The sequence below is a fragment of the Balaenoptera borealis genome (genome assembly GCF_965194805.1).
Source record: "Balaenoptera borealis genome assembly, chromosome: 3".
NCBI classification, from domain to species: Eukaryota; Metazoa; Chordata; class Mammalia; order Artiodactyla; family Balaenopteridae; genus Balaenoptera; species Balaenoptera borealis.
Window position 1 is genome coordinate 78,687,063 of NC_138866.1, and position 24,400 is coordinate 78,711,462.

The 24,400-nt window shown below is 34.9% G+C and overlaps 1 protein-coding gene across 1 annotated transcript in view; it reads right to left on the bottom strand.

The window, feature by feature from the left end:
- Positions 1-24,400, bottom strand: part of DPH6 (diphthamine biosynthesis 6) — a 445,312-nt gene that overhangs the window by 218,567 nt on the left and 202,345 nt on the right. The window contains exons 10-11 of the mRNA XM_082384997.1: positions 14,281-14,410; positions 9,816-9,990 (exon numbers count right to left, since the gene is read on the bottom strand). Coding sequence (XP_082241123.1) covers positions 9,816-9,990; positions 14,281-14,410 — 305 coding nt within the window. The remainder of the gene's footprint in view (positions 1-9,815; positions 9,991-14,280; positions 14,411-24,400) is intronic.

Sequence of the window (24,400 nt, forward strand, 5' to 3'; positions counted from 1 at the left end):
GAAAATAGAGACAACCAGTCACCGAGGATCACTTTTAACATGATTGTTTTCACATCTTTATTTAAGTGCAAATGGGGAAGCCTCCCTGTATTGCATGGTGCATGCGACAAGGAATTTTCACATGGCCAGCCCATGTACTCAGTAATGCCACAGAGACAGGCATAAAGGTTTTTTATTTTTAAGTACTTAATACTCCTTACTAAATAAATAAAGTTGGGTACCTCCGAGTCAAAGAGTTGATTCTACTATATATGGTGGGTGATTCATTTTAAATATCTTTAAATGGTACACAGTGACTCTTTTCTAAGGTATGTCATGCCTCCATGTAATTATCAGTAACATTTCTTACACTCACAAAGTGTTCAATATCACTGATAGAAGACAATGACCACAGTGTTAAAGAAAGTAAAAGTATCTTTCATGACTTTAACTGCAACATACTCTGCACTAGCAAAACGAACATTTTCCAAACCACTTTTGTTTTCAGTTCCTGATTACTCCCATGACTCAAACCACTTAAGATTTTGTTTTAGATTACTCCCTTTTACATTCGATTACCACATCAGAAGGGTCATAATTGATTTGAGATCTACCATTTCTCTGCTTGCCACAAAACCACCTGTGTTAAGAGTTTGAGGAATTTTGATGCAAGCATAGAGGAAATTATAGACTCCTGGTTATTGTGCTTAGGCCATTTTAAAAACCTACTTAAATATCTCACATCAATAGGATTCTATATATATTTCTAAGAAAGATCAGTTACCTTTTATTTTTCAACTTTTGTAAGAAATTCTGTCCTTTCTTACAGCCATCAACCAGAAGACACAAAGTAAAATAACATGGAAGTAGAAATAGAAAATTAGTATGTTGGAACAGAAACACATATATTGTTAGATCTCAAGGGTCAACGTGGTAAATCAAGTTGTGTAATTCTTTTGATGGTTATTCTGTAAGTCTTGTGTTAGGTAATGGTATTGTTGGAACAGTAAGCCTTTAACATCTGTGCACTTTGGATCACCTTAAGCCAGCTGGTTCCTCTCAAAATTGCTCATCTTTTGTTCTTATTAAGTTCTGACCTGGGCCCCTAGCCTTAAGACAGCTATGTGCTTTCTGCAGCCAGGATATCCTCTTCAAGACTGTCAGACAATTTCAAATGATTGATGTGCTAGTCTGGTGCTCTGGTATTTTTCCCTTTTGTAAGTCTCCAGTAAATCTACAGCTCATTCTATAAGAATGCTAATTAGGTCTACTCTTACTTAACTTCATGCACATTTTTCTTGTTTTCCTGTATCTTTGGAGGCAAGCTTGAAATTTATAACAGTGTGTTTCTAAAAACTTTTTTTACAATATTACATACAAATAAAACACATTTTCCACCAAAGGAAACAATTCAATCAGTAAACTTAGTTGACTCTCTTCCCTCTGGAACTGTGCTGCATCCATTGGACAAACCTGAAGCATGTTTCCTAGGTCCACTCTGAAAATTAGAAATCATTTACTCACTTGCCTTTTACTCCTTTTCCCTGTTACTTCTTACTACTTTTACTCTTATTTGGATGGCGCGCTACCCCTTCCCTCATGATCAGAGGCAACCGGTACAGGAGGTCTTGCACTCCTTTATCTCCGAAGCCATTTTGGTTCTGCTCCAGAGGATCACTGAGGGAATCTCATCTCACAAAAGCCACGTGAACACCTGAGTCACAGTCTTCTATCAGGCAAAGCCCAAGCAAGGCAGAATCTGGCTCTTTTAGGTTGTCAAGCTTGCTTCCTTACCATAGAGATGTTTTCATATAAAGACAGACCTCCATCAATCTCAGGGCATTAATTCTAAATCTCTTGGCTTAACACATATTGTACCACGTTTCCCAAACAATCTCATGATTGATTGTCCTTTTTGGGCCTTGCATAACCTCTCATTCTGAGGCTTAGAACTGAATTTCTGGCTTAAACTTTTTGCTTTCATTCTTGACCATATTTGGATTTTTTCCTCTAAATAAGTTACTTCCCTAGTAAACTGCTGGGCCACTAAGGTTCCCAGAGCCCTATAACTATACGGAACACATCCAACATGTGCAACTTGAGTCCAAAAGTAAGACCTGGGTATCTTACAATGGATACCATTGGGTTAACAAACACAATTGGAATACAGATGGACGATTAGGAAAAAAAATATCTATTTAAAATTTACTTGTATGTAAGACAATATTCTTATTCTTAGAAAAAATACACACTGGAGTATATGAGTAAAAGACTATGCAACTAACTTTTAAAAGGTTCAGAAAAAAATGTGTGTGCACATGTATACACACATACATAAACACATTCATAATATATACATGGTATAGGGCTTCCCTGGTGGCGCAGTGGTTGAGAGTCTGCCTGCCAGTGCAGGGGACACGGGTTCAAGCCTTGGTCTGGGAAGATCCCACATGCTGCGGAGCAACTAGGCCTGTGGGCCACAATTACTGAGCCTGCGTGTCTGGAGCCTGTGCTCCGAAACGGGAGAGGCCGCGATGGTGAGAGGCCCGTGCACTGCGATGAAGAGTGGTCCCCGCTTGCCACAGCTAGAGAAAGCCCTTGCACAGAAACGAAGACCCAACACAGCCATAAATAAACAAACAAATACTTAAAAAAAAAGTATATATATATATATATATATACATGGTATATATATATATATACACACACACACATATATATACATACATATATACACACACACATACACATATGCAAAGAGAGGGGGGGAGAGAGAGAGTGAGCACACTCATCTGATAAAGGAAATGGGGCAAAATGTCAACAACAGGTGAATCTGGCAAGAAGATATATAAGTGTTCTATGTACCATTCTTATTTTCACAATTCTTCAGTGAGTTTGAAATAACTGCAAAATAAAACCAAAAAGAAACAAAAATTGTGCTTCAGAATGCCAATAGCTTTTACATATCAAGATAGAGTCAACTATGGTGAGGGGATGGAAAAGACCTGAGGAAGGCAGGGGAATTTGTGCAGGAGACAGAAGTCTCTTAATTGAAGTGCCTGGTGGTCAAAAAGAGAAAGAAAATACTTGGAAAACTCATAACTGGAAGGGCAATTCCTGTAGAGATGAGAGTACATTCATATGCCCAGAGAAGATTTCTTTATTCTTTATATACCATAAACATTAAGGAACTGAAATATTTGTATTTTATGGGGATGTGTAAAAAATGACTTTGTGTATTAATGTCTATGCTATTTGTACTTCTACACATTAAATGTAATACATCTAACTTGAATGTAACAATAAGAGGATCAACACTATGGATAGAGTTAATATGTGCTTATCTGAAACTTATCAGATAAAGAAAGAGTGCCAAAATAAACAAGCCGAAATGAGAAGGGACATTCAAAGTACATTACTGTGTTACTGGAACATCTGGTACTAACACTGTCAAGTTTACATATGTTCTCAAATACTTATTTATGTAACAATCAAATGCTAAGCATTCCAGCTGCACTTGTAAACTTTTTATGAACTGAAGTCATACGCTCAAGCTCAGCTAAACATACTTGACAGAGGGAGGAGCGTGAGGAAACTGTTAACTCTCGGAACTGAAGTTTCATTGCAGTACGACCTTCTGGCAGTGTTATGGACCAGTGTTTGGTGTGACAACTAAGCTGCTGGCTCATGTGAGATTCATTTCATTCTAGTAAGTAGAATCAGAAATATCCAATCAATGGGTCAAAATCATGATTTAGCAGCTACCTTTTATGGACATAAGTTAGGAAAGAAAATCGTATACAGATTAAAAAAATAAAGCAACATGATGATACTGAGTCATTAAGAAAAGAAATATTTGATACTAAAGTGAAAAAATATTTTCCTCAACACATCCTAGAGCTAGCACAGGTAGGCTGATGGATTGTGGCAATGCATAAATTAGAAAAGATAGCATAAAAAGAGGAGGCTCCGGGCTTCCCTGGTGGCGCAGTGGTTGAGAATCTGCCTGCCAATGCAGGGGACACGGGTTCGAGCCCTGGTATGGGAAGATCCCACATGCCGCAGAGCAACTGGGTACGTGAGCCACAATTACTGAGTCTGCGCGTCTGGAGCCTGTGCTCCGCCACAAGAGAGTCCGCGACAGTGAGAGGCCCGTGCACCGCGATGAAGAGTGGCCCCCACTTGCCACAACTAGAGAAAGCCATTGCACAGAAACGAAGACCCAACACAGTCATAAATAAATAAATAAATAAATAAATAAATAGATAAATAAATAAATAAAAAGAGGAGGCGCTTTTGTATGGTGATCATCTGATATTGCTCCTAATGAAAACTAATGTACGAAACTTGCCTCCTTAGCGACAGGATAAACTATCTTAAACCCACTTTAAGAGTACAAAGGCAAGAACAGAGGGAAATAAGTATTTCTACGCTGTTTTTCTCTTCTACTAACAAAAGAAACTGGATAGACATTATATTTCCCTAATCATCGTTTTGATCCAATTTCTAGAGTATGCAATATTGCAAAAAGGAACTCACATAGTTCTTTATTTTATGAACAGAAGATCTAAAGTGATTTCTGCCAGGTTGAGGTTAAAAGGACATATTTTGGGGGAAAAATATGAATCTCCCCCCCCCTTGATCTGACCAGCAAGATTCTGAAAGTTTCCTTTAGAATCAACCAGATGTTTCAGAGTGATGCATTGATCTTGAGGTGTGAAAATCTGGAATCTATGTGATCTTCCTGCATGCACTTTACTTATGCCAGCACTTGCAATCACAAATCTTGGGCCTAGCAAAAATCTTTTCTTTCCCCCGTGTAGCTTTAGAATAGTGGCTTTCAACCTTAGATATATATAAAAAATCTCAAACCTAGGCCCCTCCCTAGACCAATTAAGTCAGAGTGAAACTCAGGAATCAGCCCCATGTGATAGTGCCAAGACTGAGAACACTGCTTAGAATGAGGATGGGCATCCTTTAGGGATCATGGGATTAATTTTGCAAATATAGCATTTCTGCAAAATAATTTGGAAGCACTAGGTGCTCTCCATCCTCTAACTTTTAATTAGGTCTGGAATCTGGGATTATTAACACAACAGCTCTGATTCTTCAAAATATACCTCTTCTCCCATTTTGAGAATACCTTAAGGGTTGGCAGGCGAGGATAGGCAGTCTAGACTTCTAAGCCCTACTGTTTCCTCCATTTTAGCTGAAAAAGAATGGAACAAGAACAATGGATTTTTTTCATTTTTGAAAAATTATGAAAAAAAGTAGTAAATTTTGCCTATAAAACTACATTGTTCAATCATGAAGGTGATGGAGAGGGTGGGGTTTAAGTGGAATCTTAAATCATAAGGAGAACAGGACTTAATAATGTTTTAAAAATGCCTTTTAGAACTTTTTGAAACAATGTGGCATATATATGCAAATTTCTGGGCAAACAGTATCAGCCAATGGAATAACTAGAATTCAACTACAAGAAGAGTGACTCTAAGTCCCCCTCTGCCTGGACAGTTCCAGGTTATACCTATTGTCTCAGAGTAGTTACTAATAGTACCTTCTTTGATGCTCAAAGCATCCTGTTTGGATCATAAATTACATTATAAGGAATTAGAGAGTTTTTATTGAGCAGAGAACTCAGTCTAAAAGTAGAACCAAGGTACATGAATTACATATAGTAAGTACTCAACAAATATTAGCTGCTATAAGATTATTGTCGTTATTATTAATTCACAAGCAACAGGTTTTAAAGACGGTCTATGTATGAAAAGGAAACAAAAATGCACACCCCAAGATTTCAATCATATCTCTACAATTGAATACTGTTTTTCTCTACATTCCCACATGTGGTCATGTAGTGTCATCTTTGAAAATAGATGGCAGTCTTCTTACTCTTTTTTTGTATACAAAAATGTAATTCAAGATTAATTACAAAAGGCTTTTTGTCTTCAAAATGTCAGAGGGATTTGTATAATGTAAAGATAGCTTTTAAATTGTTTCCAAATAAATGGCCTTCCTTATGATTATTATTATCCAAGTTTAGCAAATTACCTTCAATGCTTTGGGACAAGAAGGCAAAAAAATAAAAAATAAAAAAGACAGGAATGGCATTTAGATCTGCTTTAAATACAGCTATCTGAAGTGTTCTCTTGTTTTGACTTATTCCAGAAGGAAAACTTAAAACAATGAGTAAATGAGTATAAGTTACAAAGAGGCATATTTTAGCTCAACATAAGGATTTTTAAAATAGAGTTGTCCAACAGAATGGTTTGTTTCAGGAAATGATGAGCTCCTTTGCTGAAGATATCCAAATTGAGACCGGATAAGCATATGCCAAGGATGCTGCATGAAACATTTCTGCACTGTGTGGGAGATTAGCCAACAGAAGATGATGTCTTAGGTTCCTTCCAATGCTAAATTTTATAATCTTATGTCTGTTCCAAACATTAATAACTACTTTAATGATACAAACTCTGAGGGCCTGGTTAAGAAAATGAAAAAGAAGAAAAACAAACAAATAAACTTCTCTTGGGTTCCAGGGAAAGCAGACTATATGAAGAAGCATTTTTTTAATGCTAAGATAAGAAAAGTTAGTACATTTTAAAAGTATATGTTTTATGATGCATGCAATTATTTTATAAGATTTAGTGCAAACAATAAAGCATGCATTTCTACAAGTAAATGAACTGAAGAATAAGAAATCATTTGCTGAATTATTAAATTACACCAAACAAGAGAATAAGAAGCTAGGCAGAAAGCCACTGAAGGACTTGCTGAGCAAGGTTTTCTACAGTCTTACAGTCCTAGGGGGACAAAAACTATAGTTCAGAAACTTCCAAGGGGGAGAGATCTTGATTAAAAACTCCAGGATCTCAGTTAGAAACCCAGGTGTCCACATACTAGAAAAGCAGAGACAAACAAAAGGTAGATTGAGCATCACAAAATCTGCGATTGAGTCCTAGAATTAGAATATGGTAATCTGCCAAGATTCTACTGGCAAACCAGATCCATAGAGAAAGATAACATTATCCAGAGCCACTACAGTTTAGCAAACATAATATTTGATACTAATAACAAAATAAGAAAACAGACATGACACAAAATAGGACAGGAGAAAAAATCAGATCAATTGATGACCCATTTATTGGAATTATCAGGTTGGATAAAGAGAGCTATAATTGGGTTCAAAAAATAAATAACATGAAGAATTTATAAATTCTAAAAAATCAAATAGAAATTCTGGGACTAAAAATGTAATAACTGAAATTTAAAACTCAATAGGTGGGCTAAAGAGAATATTGGAAGATGAAGAGAGGATAAGTGATCTGAAAGAAATACCAGAAAGTATTTGGGTTGAAATTTGGTGAATAAAAGAGATGAAATACTAAAAAGTTTATAGCTTTAACATAAGATGAGTAAAAAAGTATACTTAATTGGCATCCTAGAGGAAAAACAGGACAGGAAAAAAAATTGAAGAAATAAAGGCAAAGAATTTCCAAATTGAAAGACATCAAGTCAAAGAAAACTGCAACAAGTCACATCACAGCAAAACTGCTGAAAAAAGGCAAAGAAAAAAATGTCCAAATTACAGAAATAAGAATGATAGTTGACTTTTCAATGGTAATAATGAAAGACAGATAACGGAATGACATTTTCAAGTTGCTGAAAGAAAACTGTCATCCTAAGATTTTATACCCACCAAAAATATCCTCCAAAAGTGAAAGTGAAATAAAGACATTAGCAAACAAACAAAAAAGCAAGTGAAATTGTTGCCAGCATATGCCCACTAAAATAAATACAAAAACGAGTTCTTCTGGAAAAAGAAAAATAATTCCAAGGAAACACAGAAATTCAACAGGGAGAGTAAAAACTGTGGGTAAATATAAATGAATACTGACCATACAAAATAGAAACTATGATGTGTTCTGAGGAATAAAACATAGATAGGACTAAAATGTTTGATAACAATAACACAAAGAACGGTGATATATGGACTTAAATATTCTAAGGTCCTAGCATTTTCCAAGAAGTTTTAAATGTATGAAATTATATTAGGTTGTAATAAGTACACGTTGTATGGTGTATTCTTTGGGATATGTACTAAAACATATAAAAGAATGTATACCTAACATGAAGAAAGTCTGATTAACCTTAAATAATGTAAAGAAGGAAAAAAAAGAAACACGAAACCAGTGAGAAAAGGAGAAAATATTGGGTTGCCCAAAAAGCTCATTCTGGTTTTTCTGTAACATCTTACAGAAAGACCCAAACGAGCTTTTTGGCCAACCCGATAGTTAGACGATAAGTATAAACACAAATCCATGACTAATTAAAAGAACTGCTCCAATTAAGTGGTAAATAGTTTCAAACTGGGTTAAAATTACAGCTAGATGCTACTTATAATGGATATTCTTTAAATATAAGAATAGAGAAAATTTGGAAGTAAAAGGATGAAAAAGTACATACCATGGAAACACTAACCAAAAAAATCAGTGCAGTGTATTTATTCTACTTTGAAAGTGGATGTATAGTAAAAGGATATCCATCAGAAAGATAAAACAATTCTAAACTTGCTTTCACATATCTTCAACTATCTAAAGCAAAATTGACAAAGCTTAAAGGAGAACATAATCCCATACAACCACCTCTCTCAATTACTGGTGAAAAAAGGAAAGAAAAAAATCAGCAAAGCTATAGAAGATCTAAAGAATATTAAAAAAAAAAAATTAAAGTATAGTTGATTTACAATATTGTGTTAATTTCAGGTATACAGCCTAATGATTCAGGCTTTTGCAGACTGTATTTCAATGTTACAAGTAATTATAAGATATAGGATTTAATTCCCTGTGCTATACAGTAAATCCTTGTTGCTTATCTATTTTATGTATACTAATTTGTATCTGTTAATCCCATACTCCTCATTTGTCCATCCCTCTTCCCTCTCCCCTTTGGTAACCATAAGTTTGTTTTCTATGTCTGTGAGTCTGTTTCTATTTTGTATATGGATTCATTTGTGTTATTTGCTTAGATTCCACATCTACGAGGTATCATATGGTATTTGTCTTTCTCTGACTTATTTCACTAAGCATAATATTCTCTAGGTCCATCCACATTGCTGTAAATGGCAATATTTCATTTTTTATGGCTGAGTAATATTCCATTATATATATATATTACAACTTCTTAAGCCAGTCATCTGTTGACAGGTACTTGTGTTGCTTCTGTGTCTTGGTTATTGTAAATAGTGCTGCTATGAACATTGGGGTGCATGTACTGAAGAATACTTTTAATAAACCCTCCTTAATTGGCATATATACAACCCTGCAGCAAATAATAAAAGAATACATATATATATATATATATATATATATGAATCATTTACCAAAATTGATCATGTGCTGGGCCATAAAGCAAGCCTCAACAAATTGCAAGAGACTAAAATTATCTAGAGTACATTCTTTGACTATCATTTAGTTAAGCTAGAAATCAATAACCAAAAAATTACAAATATATTTGTTTCATATTCCAAACTAAGACTATAACAAATTGGAATTAATTCATATTTATTTTTTGTTAATTACCAAAAAAAAAAAAAAATTTAAATAGTGTTTTAACTTTTCATAGATCAAATGATATATAGAATTGCTTTTCTTAATTATTTTTGCCTATATATCAAGTTTCCCCTTTTAAAGATGTCACTATATATACTTGGGATCACTAACATGATAAAGATTATAGTTGAATTGAAAACTTTGTTATTAAAAAAGAGCCAACTTGTCAACTTCCTTCACATATTTAGTTGATTGCCACAAAATCAAGAAAACATGTCTACTAACCTTGATAGACTGACTATATGGTCCAATGCTAGCAGGTGCCCAATGAGAAATATTCTGAACATGCGGAATCTCTTTAGGATGAAAGAGACCATCATCAATCTTTATGTCACTCTGGCGGATAAGGCAATCTATTGAGAAAAGTACTTCTTCTGGCAACACAGTTTCTACACATACTCTGAAAAATAAACCAAATTTAAAGGAACAACGTAAAACAAAAAAGCAAAACCAAAACCAAGAAAACCAATGTGGAAAGGATCTTCTCTCATTGTTGTAGTTCAAGGTCACTGATGGAACCTAAACATTAATTTCTTGTCCATCTAAAAATTCTACTGAAGTGACAGTAGAAATATAAATCTAAAAATATATCTGTAGCAATGCTGCAAAGTTAGAGGGTACTACCAGCATGCAAGAATAGGAAGGAATTTATGGAAGGTATAAAACAAAATTGGGAAAGAAAGATTAAGAAAGAATTGCAACAAAGATGAGAATTTGCAGATCCAAAAAGGGAACAGGAAGGACATTATGGGCAATAAATTCTTATACTTTTCACCTCTTTGCCATTTTACCTGGGATTATGTGAGAATTAGTCCATTCACCCTTCCAGTTCACTAAGCTGATCTTTGGCTGTTAAGTCTACTATATAGCCTGAGTGACTTTTTAAAAAATCACTAATCATTTCATTTTCATAGCAGCTTTTTTTAAAAAAAAGCTATTATCCACCTGAATGTCACTAAAGATATTAAATAACTTTGAAGTTTTCTTTATTTCCCAAATTAACTTTGTTCCCACAAAGGTTACATTGTTTTATTGCTGAGTTTGATGTCTCTCTGTGCTTGGGTTGGTTATTCTTTTTTTTTTTTTTTAATTAATTAATTAATTAATTTTTAAATTTTTGGATTCATTGGGTCTTTGCTGCTGCACGCAGGCTTTCATTTCTCTAGTTTCAGCGAGCGGGGGCTACTCTTCGATGTGGTGTGCAGGCTTCTCATTGTGGTGGCTTCTCTTGTTGTGGAGCACGGGCTCTAGGCGTGCGGGCTTCAGTAGCTGTGGCACGTGGGCTCAGTAGTTGTGGCTCACGGGCTCTAGAGCGCAGACTCAGTAGCTGTGGCGCATGGGCTTAGTTGCTCCGTGGCATGTGGGATCCTCCCGGACCAGGGCTCGAACCCGTGTCCCTTGCATTGGCAGGCAGATTCTTAACCACTGCACCACCAGGGAAGTCCCTTGGGCTGGTTATTCTTGAATGTTTGGTTCTTGGTTATCTACATTTATAAGCAAGGATCTTGATTACTGAGCATTGTTACCGGGAGTGAATTTCAAGTGACAACATTCACCTGATTCTGAGAGTGACAATGACTACATGGTGCTGGCCACACTGTCAGGCTGGTTTGTGTACACTGTATATCTTTGGGGTGGGTGTACTTCCTTGTCTTCTGGGGCCCATTAATCAGGGGAGACTCTACCTCATCAAAATCTCCTTTGGGACTCTCTCATATCTTATTTGGATTTCCAAATTTGTGGCTTCATCCTGTACACAGTAGAATCATCCTGAAGGCAGGACACTGGTGCAATTGTTCTACCACCCTAGCCAACCAGACATAACCTATTCTTCTCAGTTCCCTGCAGCCTTTTATCTTGGGCTTATTTATAGACTCCTTTTGTTCTGGAGGATATTTTCCATCTCTATGGAGCTGCAGGCTCCCCTTTGCTGGTATATGCCATCAATCTTATCCTATTTGCTTTATACCTTACAGAAATTTGCGCTTCTGATGGCACCCTTCCCTGCTTTCTAAAGTTGCTATGGATTTATTATTGTTTTACATTTCTTCTGTCATTTCAATGAAATTTTGGTAGGATAGAAAGATAAAAGCTGTCAAAATGTGAGTCAGTTCTCTTGAACCAGTATATAAATTTCTATGTCAATTCACTTGAATTATCTGACCAATTAAATAAATGTAATCTGATAGCACTTCCTAGTTTACTGAAATGGGAGCCATCTGTCTTAATTCCAACTCTCCACTAATGTTTTAGTAAATTCATCCAGACTCTGCTTTTTCAATCTTGCTTCAGCATAAGAAGTATACCCCATCCCTTCTCTACTCCTACCCTCTTTTGTATCTCCAATCTTTCTCCTGTGGGCTCTTCTTTTCTCTTAAAACAGATTTTAAATTTCCCTATTCTAAAAATATCTCTTCTGTTTCACCTCCCTCCTATCTTTCACAGCCCTCACATTAACTCCTAAGCCCAAAGAGCAATAAACATTGCCAAACACTCACCCTTGAGGAAGCCTTCCTGGGAGTTCCCTGAGCCTAACGCTACTGTGGTCCTTGTCCTACCTCTATATCAACTCTTTAGTCTGAAGGTAGTGGGACAGTGGGGATTCTCTCAATGTTGTGTGGAAAGGGTACTAATGCCAAAGATAGAGAAGAATCATGGAAATTGATCAGAAATAGGAAGAAAAGAATGAAAAACAATGTTGAGGCCCTCATAAGTCAAACCTATGTTCTTTTCTTAGTCTTCATTTGCAGTAATGAATACTACTGAACCCTGACTCTCGTTGAAGGTATCTTCCCAAGGATTCCATGGTCCTACTTGAACTCGGTCCTCTTCCTACCTCTTAGATAATTCCTTCTTAGTCTGAAGGGAGTCATATAGTGGGGGAGGTTTCTATAATAGGGAGGGCAATCTGTAGGAGTGTCAAATATATATATATATATATATATTTTTTTTTTGAAATTGATCAAAACTTTGAAGGAATAGATGGAAAACAGGACAAAGCCTGAGAAAACAGGGTTGGAAGCAATATGAATTGAAAGGTGGATTTAACCAGTTATTTGGGAAACAAAGCAGAAATAACCCTTGGTTTCAGAGCCAATGAGGTCTGAATAGGAAGTTGTAATCTTAGTGCTGCCTACATGGTGGAATGGCTGGCAGATGTCAGGCGCTTAAGCCCTTAAGTGTAGCAAATCAGATGAGCATTTCCAATCTCATTTGCCTAATGGGAAAAGAGCTTCTCGTATATTGAGTCACTGTCCTCCACTGGTTCTGGGGGCAGGTGGGTTAGGCTGCTCATGGCTGGATGCTGCTCACTGTGGCTACCTGGAATGGGCCTAGAGTAAGGCAGAGATCTTGGAGAAAGTACCAATTTCCCTGCTTAATGCCACAATACTCTATCCTTTTATCCCATGTCTACTAAGTCTTAAAGCATTCTCTCATCAGTAAATTCTTTTCTGCTTATTTACTTCTAGTGGGACTTGGGTTGTTTTATAGAAAAATTATTTTTATCTCTAAGCTTGCCATGGAAAAAGTCTTTGTACTTTCTTTTGTTTTTAAAATATATGTCCCTAGTATAGTGTTCTGCATCAAAATTAAATAAATACCTATTTCTAGAAAACTTCCTATAAAAAATTAACTTTTTTGTCAAACAACTGGAATTTCTTGAAGCATTTTATATTGTACAATCAAAATCATTTTTATTTTCTTCTTTCACTTTTTAAAAATAATTAATTAATTAATTAATTTTATTTTTGACTTGTTGGGTCTTTGTTGCTGTGCACGGGCTTTCTTTAGTTGCGGTGAGCAGGGGCTACTCTTCATTGCGGTGCATGGGCTTCTCATTGTCGTGGCTTCTCTTGTTGCGGAGCGCGGGCTCTAGGCACGCAGGTTTCAGTAGTCGTGGCTCACGGGCTTAGTAGCTCCGTGGCATGTGGGGGTCTTCCTGGGCCAGGGATTGAACCCATGTCCCCTGCCTGCATTGGCAGGTGGATTCTTAACCACTGTGCCACCAGGGAAGCCCTTCTTTCACTTTTTAATTTGAAAGTTATATATTCCAAAATAACTGGAAAAGATAATTAAATATTAGCAAATTGTCCTGATTAGTCTTGTGCAGGCAAAACAACAGCAAAACATCTGATGTTCGGTTGTTTAAGATTATGTCTGAAACCATTTATTTTAAGGATAAGTAAAACAAGGCCAAATTAGACAATTTGAAAATGACCATACACTGGAGGTATAGAGATGAGTTGAGGGAGTAAAAGGAAGAGTGTTCCTTTTACTGGTTCCACGAAGATTCATTCTTTACCTCACTGCCAATGTCACTTTCCAATATTAATTTTTCTCTCCTTATATCCCAGAATTCCTTTATTTCTTAAGCCTTACCATGAATGTGTATCTCCATTTGTGAATTACTGACAATTGTTGTTAAGAAATAGTAAGAATTGGTAAATAAGAGAGGGAAATAAAAGAAACCTATGATAATAAACCATGCTAGAAAACATGAAAACCACATAAATTTGAAAAACAACACAACCACTATACCAATGGGAGAGAGCATGATAACGAACAGGTTTCAAAGTCAGGGATATCAGAGCATGAACCTTGAATGAGGATTAAAGGAGATAACCAGAGAAATGCCTGGTATCAGGCATTCAGGCAACTTTCCCTTCATGTAGCAGTAACAGTTACATACCTTGCAGGCAGGCAATGCTTGAAGGTGGTCACACATGCTGAGTTAATAGATGAGAAATCTTTCATGTTTTTCAGATAGAGATGGACCAAAATAATATCTTTCAATTCCAATCTCTCAGATTTAATAGTAGCTGCAGAAGGAAACATATATCCGTAAGTTTAGGAAAACTATGAAAATTATTAGTGATATCTTGAGTAGATTTTATACAAAATACTTGCCATTTATAATATTTATATTCTTGACAATGGATTAGTGTGATTGCAGTATTTGGTGATGGTATAATGCAGAGGTTAGCAAACTTGTTCTATAAAGGACCAGATAGTAAATATTTTAAACTTTGCAGGCCAAGAGGCAAAATTGAGGATATCATCTGGAACATAACAAATTATAGAAACTCTAACAAAATGCAGAAGACAAATTGCTTTGTTAACAAAATTCAAAATGTAATAATAGTAATTGAGATCATTAAAAAATACATGTCTACTCATGAGAAGAATGAAGTTCTCTTTTTTTTTTTTTTCTTTTGGGATAACATTTCACTTAATAAGGGTTCTAAGTTAGTATTCCCTGGCATCAGTTGCAAATGTTCATTTGTAAAAATCCTTCTTAGCTTGTAGGTGGTATCAAAATGGCAGCAAGCTGGCTTTGGCCTATGGGCCTTAGTTTATTGACTTCTACACTAATGGTCTTTAAAGCTACCATAATTTGGCCTTTTATAAAAAAAGAAACATGACTTTAAACTTTAGGTTTTATGAAATACAGCATCTGCAACTTATCAAGGTTTTCTTCCTGTATAAACTTCATGTTAGTAAGATTAAATCAGTGAATATATTTTAAAGTGTTACCTTATGCTAAAAAAAACCCATTGATTTTTATTTCAGAATACTTCCAATGAGTAATATCAATGATTTTAATACCTTATGTCTTCGCAAACGATAGCCAGATTAAGGAAACAAACCATTATCGAAATTTCAATGAAAACAAATTGATCTAATTTCTGACCTCTTAAATTGCTTGTAATGTCCTCTACACTAGATCTGAGCTTTGGACACTTCCCAGTTAGATCCACTGAAAATGATAGATTATAAATACTAAAAAGTTAATACCATTTTCTTAAGGATTGTTGATTGTTTCCATATACTGTTATCCCTTACTTTCTCCAAAGTTCTGGAAATGAGATAAATCTTGATTGAACCAAGAAACTAAGAGGATTTAAGAAGATAAAGAAGTAAGAAACCAGAATCACCATCTGTTGAGACTGAAGATTACTAATAAAACAGAAAAGGGCAGTAAAATTCTTGGGATGAACTGAATCCTGGGATGATCATTGACTTTATGGGACTTAATTATTAAGGAACTTGAGGGAAAGTACTTCTCTTTAAGGGTATTCCATTTAGAACTTCGAATTTCAGGCAAAAGAATGCTTAGAAGATAACTGAGCAGCTAATCATCAATAAAGCAGATAAAAGAAGTAGGATTTAATGTATATTATATATTTTGAATAGAAGAAAATAGAAAACAAAATAACCTTCAAAGAGCTCCGTATGAAGATCTTAAGCTGCTTTTAAAATTAATATTATTTCATTCTTATACACTGAAACATTAAGTCAAATATAATAATCAATTTGCTTCATGTACCAGCAAACAGCCATTCTTGGGATGCCGCATTTCTTTTTTTTTTTTTGTGGGCCACTGAGTTCACTTATTCAACATTCACTGGCTATATTTTTTCTTGAAGTACTAAGAAAAATGTAAATTATTACAAATGTAATAATTTGTAATTATTACAAATTATTAAAAATGTAAATTATTCTGAAGTGTTATAGCTTAACATGCAAGTTAATACTTAAAAGTGAACCAAAGTTTAAAAAAGGTAAAGGAAAATCCCTAAGCAAATATTAAAGATTTAGTATCAAAAGCTAAAAAAAAAAAATTCCGTTTTTGAGGAACTTCTTGCTTCAAGAATTATGAAACATTTGACTATTGGAAGATTTTCATTTTTTGTACATTTCAAAGAAGAACAGACTGCTATTTTTCTGAGTTGTAGTAAAATTCTGTGAAAGAGTAGATATTCAGCCCAGATGAGCTTTTCCCATTCCTTTCTGTTTGGTGATCCTTTGATAAATATGACACCCAACAGCATTTATACCTAGGAGACAGAGGATACCACTAACAGGCAAAGGATTTAAAGTTCCCATGTCAGAATCCTTCTACAACTTCTCTTAGTCTAGAAGTAAAGAGAATTAGGAACTGTCCTCACTCATATCTTTGGTTTAAACAGTGTCTGATAGCTGCAGAGAGATTTTGAATTGGAACTCATGTTACACAAAATGTACCTACATTTGGGACTTGGGGCTCCCAACCCAAAGCTATTCCTTGAGGAAGATGTGCAGGTTATAAGGGTTTCCTGCCCCATTTTCTGGCAACACCTGGCTGGTTTGCTTGCCTACTAATAACTCTTGGGATGGAGCTGCTTCCACTTGTGATGTGTTTGGAGACACATACGTCTTTGCACTGCCATGTGGGAAAAACTAGGTATCCTGCTAACATGCAGCTACTCTCAAACTACAGTAGGTAACAGATAGGCCAAAAGGTCCACTATTTTATACATAGCTTCCCAGAAGTTGAAGGTCATCTGTTACTGTGGCTAATCTCTTTTTTCTGATCAAGTCTATACTGGGTAAATGTGCCAAGGAATGCTACTTTGGGACCATCAAGATATGCTATTGCTTTTTAATCCTTTGGAGATTATCCTTCCCATTATTCCACTGGACTATCTAGGTTCATGACATTTTAATGCTAAGAGTTTTAAACTGAGGGATTTCCACATAGAAACCTAATTTTCATCCTAAAAATTAATTCATAAGAAAAAATTTTATTTATTTATGCACCCTGTAAACCTCTCACTCCCAAAATGATTTGAGACAGTCACTTGTGAAAATTTACCTTGCTGGTAACTTTGTTAGAAACTGTTATCACACTAATGTTATAAACAAGAGATAATTTGACCAAGACTCTGAAAGTGCTTAGTCTCTTGCATTTAGAAGACTATTTCAACTAGCCTATACTAAAACAAACAAACAAACAAACAAGCAAAAAAACTGGGTTATGGATATCTGAGTGTGTTTTTTTTTTTTTTGAGTGTGTTTTTTATATAATATTTTTGATCATTTTTGTATGTCTTGAACATCCCATAAATTTCAATAACAATAAAAAGCTACACCATATTTGCCATATTGGTAAAAATACAAGACATTAATAATAGCCAGTTTGGGCAAGTTTTAGCAAGTGTGACTAAGCTGGAACTCTTATGCACATTTTAGTAGGCATATAAATTGGTTCAAACTTTTTGAATAGCAATTTAACAAAGTGTTCATAGTCCATATTTGTAATATGAAACATAAAATACAGCTTTTGGAAGACAACATGGTCTTCATGATCTTGAGACAGGGAAAGGTTTTTCTTAAATGAGACACAGAAAGCATTAACCTTAAAAGACAAGAAAAGGAATGAATTGTTCATCAAAAGACATCATAAATAGAGTAAAATGGGAAGCCACAGTATCTGACACAGCTCACATCTAAAATAGAAAAAGAATTCTTCCCAATTAATTAAAAACTATGACAGATAATCCTGTAGGAGAATGTACAAGAGACCTAAACAGACAAGTTACAAAAGAAGATATCCAAATGGCTAGAAAACATGATCAGAGAACTACAGATTAGAAATATATTGACATACCACTATGTACTCACTAGGATGGCAAATATTAAAAAGACTGACAACACAAAGTGTTGGTGAGGCTATGGGGCTAATGGAACCCTAATACACTGCTGGTGGGAGTTCAAATTGTTTTAAACACTTTAGAAAACCCAGCAATTCTACTCAATAAAAATGAATACACATTTGAACCAAAGATATGTACTAGAATATTCATAGCACTATTATTTGCAAACCCATAAAATACCCAAATGTCCATCATAGAATGGATAAATATAGTACATCCACACAATATGAATACTTTTCAGAAAAAAAAGAAAAAGGAAAGTAATACCCCGACCATTTATACAACAATATGGATGAATTTTATAGCCACAATGTTGAGTGAAATGAAGTGGAAGAAGCCAGGCACAAAGAACACATAAGAATAAATAATAAATATTTACTTTATATAGAGCTCAAAAACAAGCAAAACTAATTATCTGTGGTATTAATTGTGAGAATGGTGTTCACTGTCAGGAAAGGGAGAAGGAATAGTGACTGAGAAGGGCACAAAGCTGTGAGGAGGACTTCTGCAGTCTTGATAATGTTTTATATTTTGACCTGGGTAGCAGTTACACAGGTGTGATCCCTGTGAAAATTAACTGATTTGTATATTTGAATTGTGCTCTTTTTTGTGTGCTAATACTTCAACGAGAATGTAAGTAAAAAAGCAGTTTATGGATTTCCTAAAAGAGATCCTCTCAATATCATTTCATTCATCCTGAGGTGACTGAACAGACGCATTTCTTCTTGCTTCTCAATCTGTACTGCCACCATCTTCTAATAAGTTTTGGTTGCATTATACCTGTGTTACTTAATATTTTCTCTCACTGCCATTTCTGTATTACTGCATTTCTCTTTTTCCTTAGAGTGGAGAATGTAAATCTGATAGTATCCAAGAGTCTTTTGGGTTGAAGTTTTTTCTGAATAATTTTATCCTTATTAACTGAATACAATTTCCTTCTATTTTTCAAAAACTATCTCTCCTCTACCACCTATTTCTGTTCTGTTTATTTGAACCTGGGACCTTCCAGATTTTTCTTCCATGTCTCTCAATTTTTCTCCCATATTTTCCAAACTTTTTGTTATATATTCTGGGACATATCCTTGACTGGTAGGAAGTTATCAGATTATTAACTTATTCTTGTGTTTTGAACTATATTATATGCCTCTGAACATCACGTTACCCTCAGGTTAAATATACTTACTTGTAGGAATCCAAATAATTTCTTGAATGAATTTATCAATATGTTTGGAAACATCTTAATTTTCACTGAATTTTTAAAATTTTCACTCAAATATGTTATTTAAACATAGTTAGTGAAAGAATAAAGGAAAAATAATGAAGACACTGCTTCTGGATGAGTTAGAAAAGGATTTTAAACTCTCCCTCCTCAAATCTTGTATAATGCAGACATAAAGTAATTAAATTGGATTTTTAAAAAATCAGTATGTCAATTTATGAACATGACATTTAAAAGACATTCTATTTAAGGGTGATGTTATTAATGTGTAACACACTTTAGATGTCATTTTCCTATGAATGCCTTTAAATCAGCTTTCTTATAGAGAATTTTGGTTTTATGTCTGGATTGAAACATTTTTTGATTGTGTTAAAATGAACATATTTGTGGAACAAAAGCCAAGAAAATGTGTCACTTGGGAAAAGAGAGGAAAATATTTTGTTTTCTTTTTTTCTTGGGATATTTTTGTTTACAGAGTGAGCATAGGTTGTTATCAAACTTCCAAATCTGAACAGTAGAGGTGACTTTGTCAGCATCACTTTGTTCCCAAAGTCAGTAGCTTTCCAAAACAGTGCAGTTGCCAGCTCACCTCTTTACCTACTGCTACATTTAGACACTTTAACAAAAGTCTATTGTTCACTTTAAGTGGTATCATTTCATTTTTATGTACTGTTTGCCTAAGGTGAATTTATTTATAAGTAAGAATTAATGTTTTAAAGTGATTCTACTACTGAATTGCTTTAACAACAGTGAGAAATTATTTTCACAGTCACTAATTAAAAACTAAATGCAGCACCGGAATCCATCCAGTATTTGTTTTGCTTCAGCACTGAGAAACTATTATTAGAAATCCACTGGAAGTAATTTATTTTATAACCTATGACAAATGTCTACATTTAAATTTCTCACTTAAAAATTTAAAGCTAAGTAGCTTGAGAAAAGTACCTGTATGTTTACTTAATCCTTCAATAACAGAATTAAAACATAGGTATATCACTGACTTAGGGAGAGGCCATATAGAACAGAGGCTAAAAGCAGAAGCAGAAGGGCCAGTTGCTTATGTGTATCCCACCAACTGACTAGTAGTGTAAACTTGGCCTAGATAACTTCTAGTTAACCCAGTTTCATCATCTGTAAGATGGGGATAACAGTACCTAACTCACAGGGTTGTTGTGATAATTGAGTTAATACAGGATCAGGCATATAGTAAATACTAAATAAAATTTAGCTAATTATTCACTCTTTATAGTGAGGAGATAATAGAGAATTGTCAGAAGATGCTAAATCAGTAGAGATATAAGTGTATTGTATAAAGTCATGTCATCTTCCAAAAGACCTTTAAATAGAAATTCACAGGAGCAAGGGGAATATGAGGAAAAGATAGACACCCCACTTTTCCTTAAATCCAACAAAAATAGGATGAAGAATAAAATAAAGATACGTGTATCAGTTAAATACAAAACCATTCCGTCTTCTCACCGTGCCTTCTGTTATTTTCAAAGCTTTCCAACAATTCCCTTTATGACTTCAAACACTTCCTGTGTCCTATCTCCCAAAGACTAAACATATACATGCAATCATATGAAGCTGAGGAACCTGTAGACCCCAAAAAGAGAAGTAAAGGGTACCAAATGTAACAAACTCCTTTGCTTTTTCATCCCTTTGTGATTTCGCACTGGGTTATGTAAAAATTCCTCAGGTTAAGCTTCCAGTTCCCTAAGCTGATGTTTAGACCTGTTCTATTTACAATTCATCCCAAACTAATATTTTTAATTTTTTTTTTCACACACACACACTGTATTTTATTTTTACAAGAGATAAATAGACTGACACCAAGCATTGTACATGGATGACCACAACAAAAGCAACAATGATTGCAATTACCAAACATGAAACACACTCATACTATGTCATAATATTGACATTCAGTCCAGTAATCCTCCACTGTAACAGCTCCTTTACTTTGCAGTGAAAATTGATTTGTATATTCTTTGCCTCTGAGTCCTTGTGGGATTTTTTTTTTTTTAATTCAGACAGAAAGTCACAAAAATTATACTCATCCTCATCAGTTCACTCAGTCCCATGTAATTAATTTTTTTTTTCATCTTGATCTTTTGTTAGCACTTTTATGAGTTCATCAGTTTTTCATTAGAGTTCTGAAAATGCTTATTCATTCAGTTAAGCAGTACAGTCAGTTACCAGAAACCTGTACTTGTCAGAGTCTTTTCCATGAATTTCTTAAAGATGAAACCCTTTTATAGGAACATATATGCAAAATCATCAGAGTACACCCAGAACTGTCTGTAAATGACAAAAGACTTAAAAATGACCACGGTTAAAGATTTGATGAAAGTTCATAATAATGCAGTTGACAAGAAAATTAGTTATTTCTGAGATATACATTTTAAAGTAATAACTAGGATTATTACTTATAACATTATACCAGAACATATAAGACTTTTAGAAATTTCATGTAATGTCTGAAACATTTATATTAACATATTTCCATACATATTTCCATACAAATACAAATATAAGATTTTTAGAAATTTCATGTAATGTCTGAAACATTTATATTAACATATTTCCATACAAATAACCCAATGAAAGTTTAGTATTAGTTGTTTTGTTTGTTTTTTTATACTGCAGGTTCTTATTAGGCATCAATTTTATACACATCAGTGTATACATGTCAATCCCAATCGCCCAATTCAGCACACCATCATTCCCACCTCACCGCAGTTTTCCCCCCTTGGTGTCCATATGTCCATTCTCTACATCTGTGTCTCAACTTCTGCCCTGCAAACTGGCTCATCTGTACCATTTTTCTAGGTTCCACATACATGCATTAATATACGATATTTGTTTTTCTCTTTCTGACTTACTTCACTCTGTATGACAGTCTCTAGATCCATCCACGTCTCAACAAATGACTCAATTTCGTTCCTTTTTATGGCTGAGTAATATTCCATTGTATATATGTACCACATCTTCTTTATCCATTCATCTGTTGATGGGCATTTAGGTTGCTTCCATGACCTGGCTATTGTAAATAGTGCTGCAATGAACATTCGGGTGCATATGTCTTTTTGAATTACGGTTTTCTCTGGGTATATGCCCAGTAGTGGGATTGCTGGGTCATATGGTAATTCTATTTTTAGTTTTTTAAGGAACCTCCATATTGTTCTCCATAGTGGCTATATCAATTTACATTCCCACCAACAGTGCAAGAGGTTTCCCTTTTCTCCACACCCTCTCCAGCATTTGTTGTTTGTAGATTTTCTGATGATGCCCATTCTAACAGGAGTGAGGTGATACCTCATTGTAGTTTTGATTTGCATTTCTCTAATAATTAGTGATGTTGAGCATCTTTTCATGTGCTTCGTGGCCGTCTGTATGTCTTCTTTGGAGAAATGTCTATTTAGGTCTTCTGCCCATTTTTGGATTGGGGTGTTTGTTTCTTTAATATTGAGCTGAATGAGCTGTTTATATATTTTGGAGATTAATCCTTTGTCCGTTGATTCGTTTGCAAATATTTTCTCCCATTCTGAGGGTTGTCTTTTCATCTTGTTTATGGTTTCCTTTGCTGTGCAAAAGCTTTGAAGTTTCATTAGGTCCCACTTGTTTATTTTTGTTTTTATTTCCATTACTCTAGGAGGTGGATCAGAAAAGATCTTGCTGTGATTTATGTCAAAGTGTGTTCTTCCTATGTTTTCCTCTAAGAGTTTTATAGTGTCCAGTCTTATATTAAGGTCTCTAATCCATTTTGAGTTTATTTTTGTGTGTGGTGTTAGGGAGTATTCTAATTTCATTCTTTTACATGTAGCTGTCCAGTTTTCCCAGCACCACTTATTGAAGAGACTGTCTTTTCTCCATTGTATATCTTTGCCTCCTTTGTCATAGATTAGTTGACCATAGGTGCGTGGGTTAATCTCTGGGCTTTCTATCTTGTTCCATTGATCTATGTTTCTGTTTTTGTGCCAGTACCATATTGTCTTGATTACTGTAGCTTTGTAGTATAGTCTGAAGTCAGGGAGTCTGATTCCTCCAGCTCCATTTTTTTCCCTCAAGACTGCTTTGGCTATTCGGGGTCTTTTGTGTCTCCATACAAATTTTAAGATGATTTGTTCTAGCTCCGTAAAAAATGCCATTGGTAATTTGATAGGGATTGCATTGAATCTGTAGATTGCTTTGGGTAGTATACTCATTTTCACAATGTTGATTCTTCCAATCCAAGAACATGGTATATCTCTCCATCTGTTGGTATCATCTTTAATTTCTTTCATCAGTGTCTTATAGTTTTCTGCATACAGGTCTCTTGTCTCCCTAGGTAGGTTTATTCCTAGGTATTTTATTCTTTTTGTTGCAATGGTAAATGGGAGTGTTTCCATAATTTCTCTTTCAGATTTTTCATCATTAGTGTATAGGAATGCAAGAGATTTCTGTGCATTAATTTTGTATCCTGCAACTTTACCATATTCATCAATTAGCTCTAACAGTTTTCTGGTGGCAGTTTTAGGATTCTCTATGTATAGTATCATGTCATCTGCAAAGCAGTTTTACTTCTTCTTTTCCAATTTGTATTCCTTTTATTTCTTTTTCTTCTCTGATTGCCGTGGCTAGGACTTCCAGAACTATGTTGAATAATAGTGGTGAGAGTGGACATCCTTGTCTCGTTCCTGATCTTAGAGGAAATGCTTTCAGTTTTTCACCATTGAGAATGATGTTTGCTGTGGGTTTGTCATATATGGCCTTTATTATGTTGAGGTAGGTTCCCTCTATGCCCACTTTCTGGAGAGTTTTTATCAGAAATGGGTGTTGAATTTTGTCAAAAGCTTTTTCTGCATCTATTGAGATGATCATATGGTTTTTATTCTTCAATTTGTTAATATGGTGTATCACATTGATTGATTTGCATATATTGAAGAATCCTTGCATCCCTGGGATAAATCCCACTTGATCGTGGTGTATGATCCTTTTAATGTGTTGTTGGATTCTGTTTGCTAGTATTTTGTTGAGGATTTTTGCATCTATATTCATCAGTGATATTGGTCTGTAATTTTCTTTTTTTGTAGTGTCTTTGTCTGGTTTTGGTATCAGGGTGATGGTGGCCT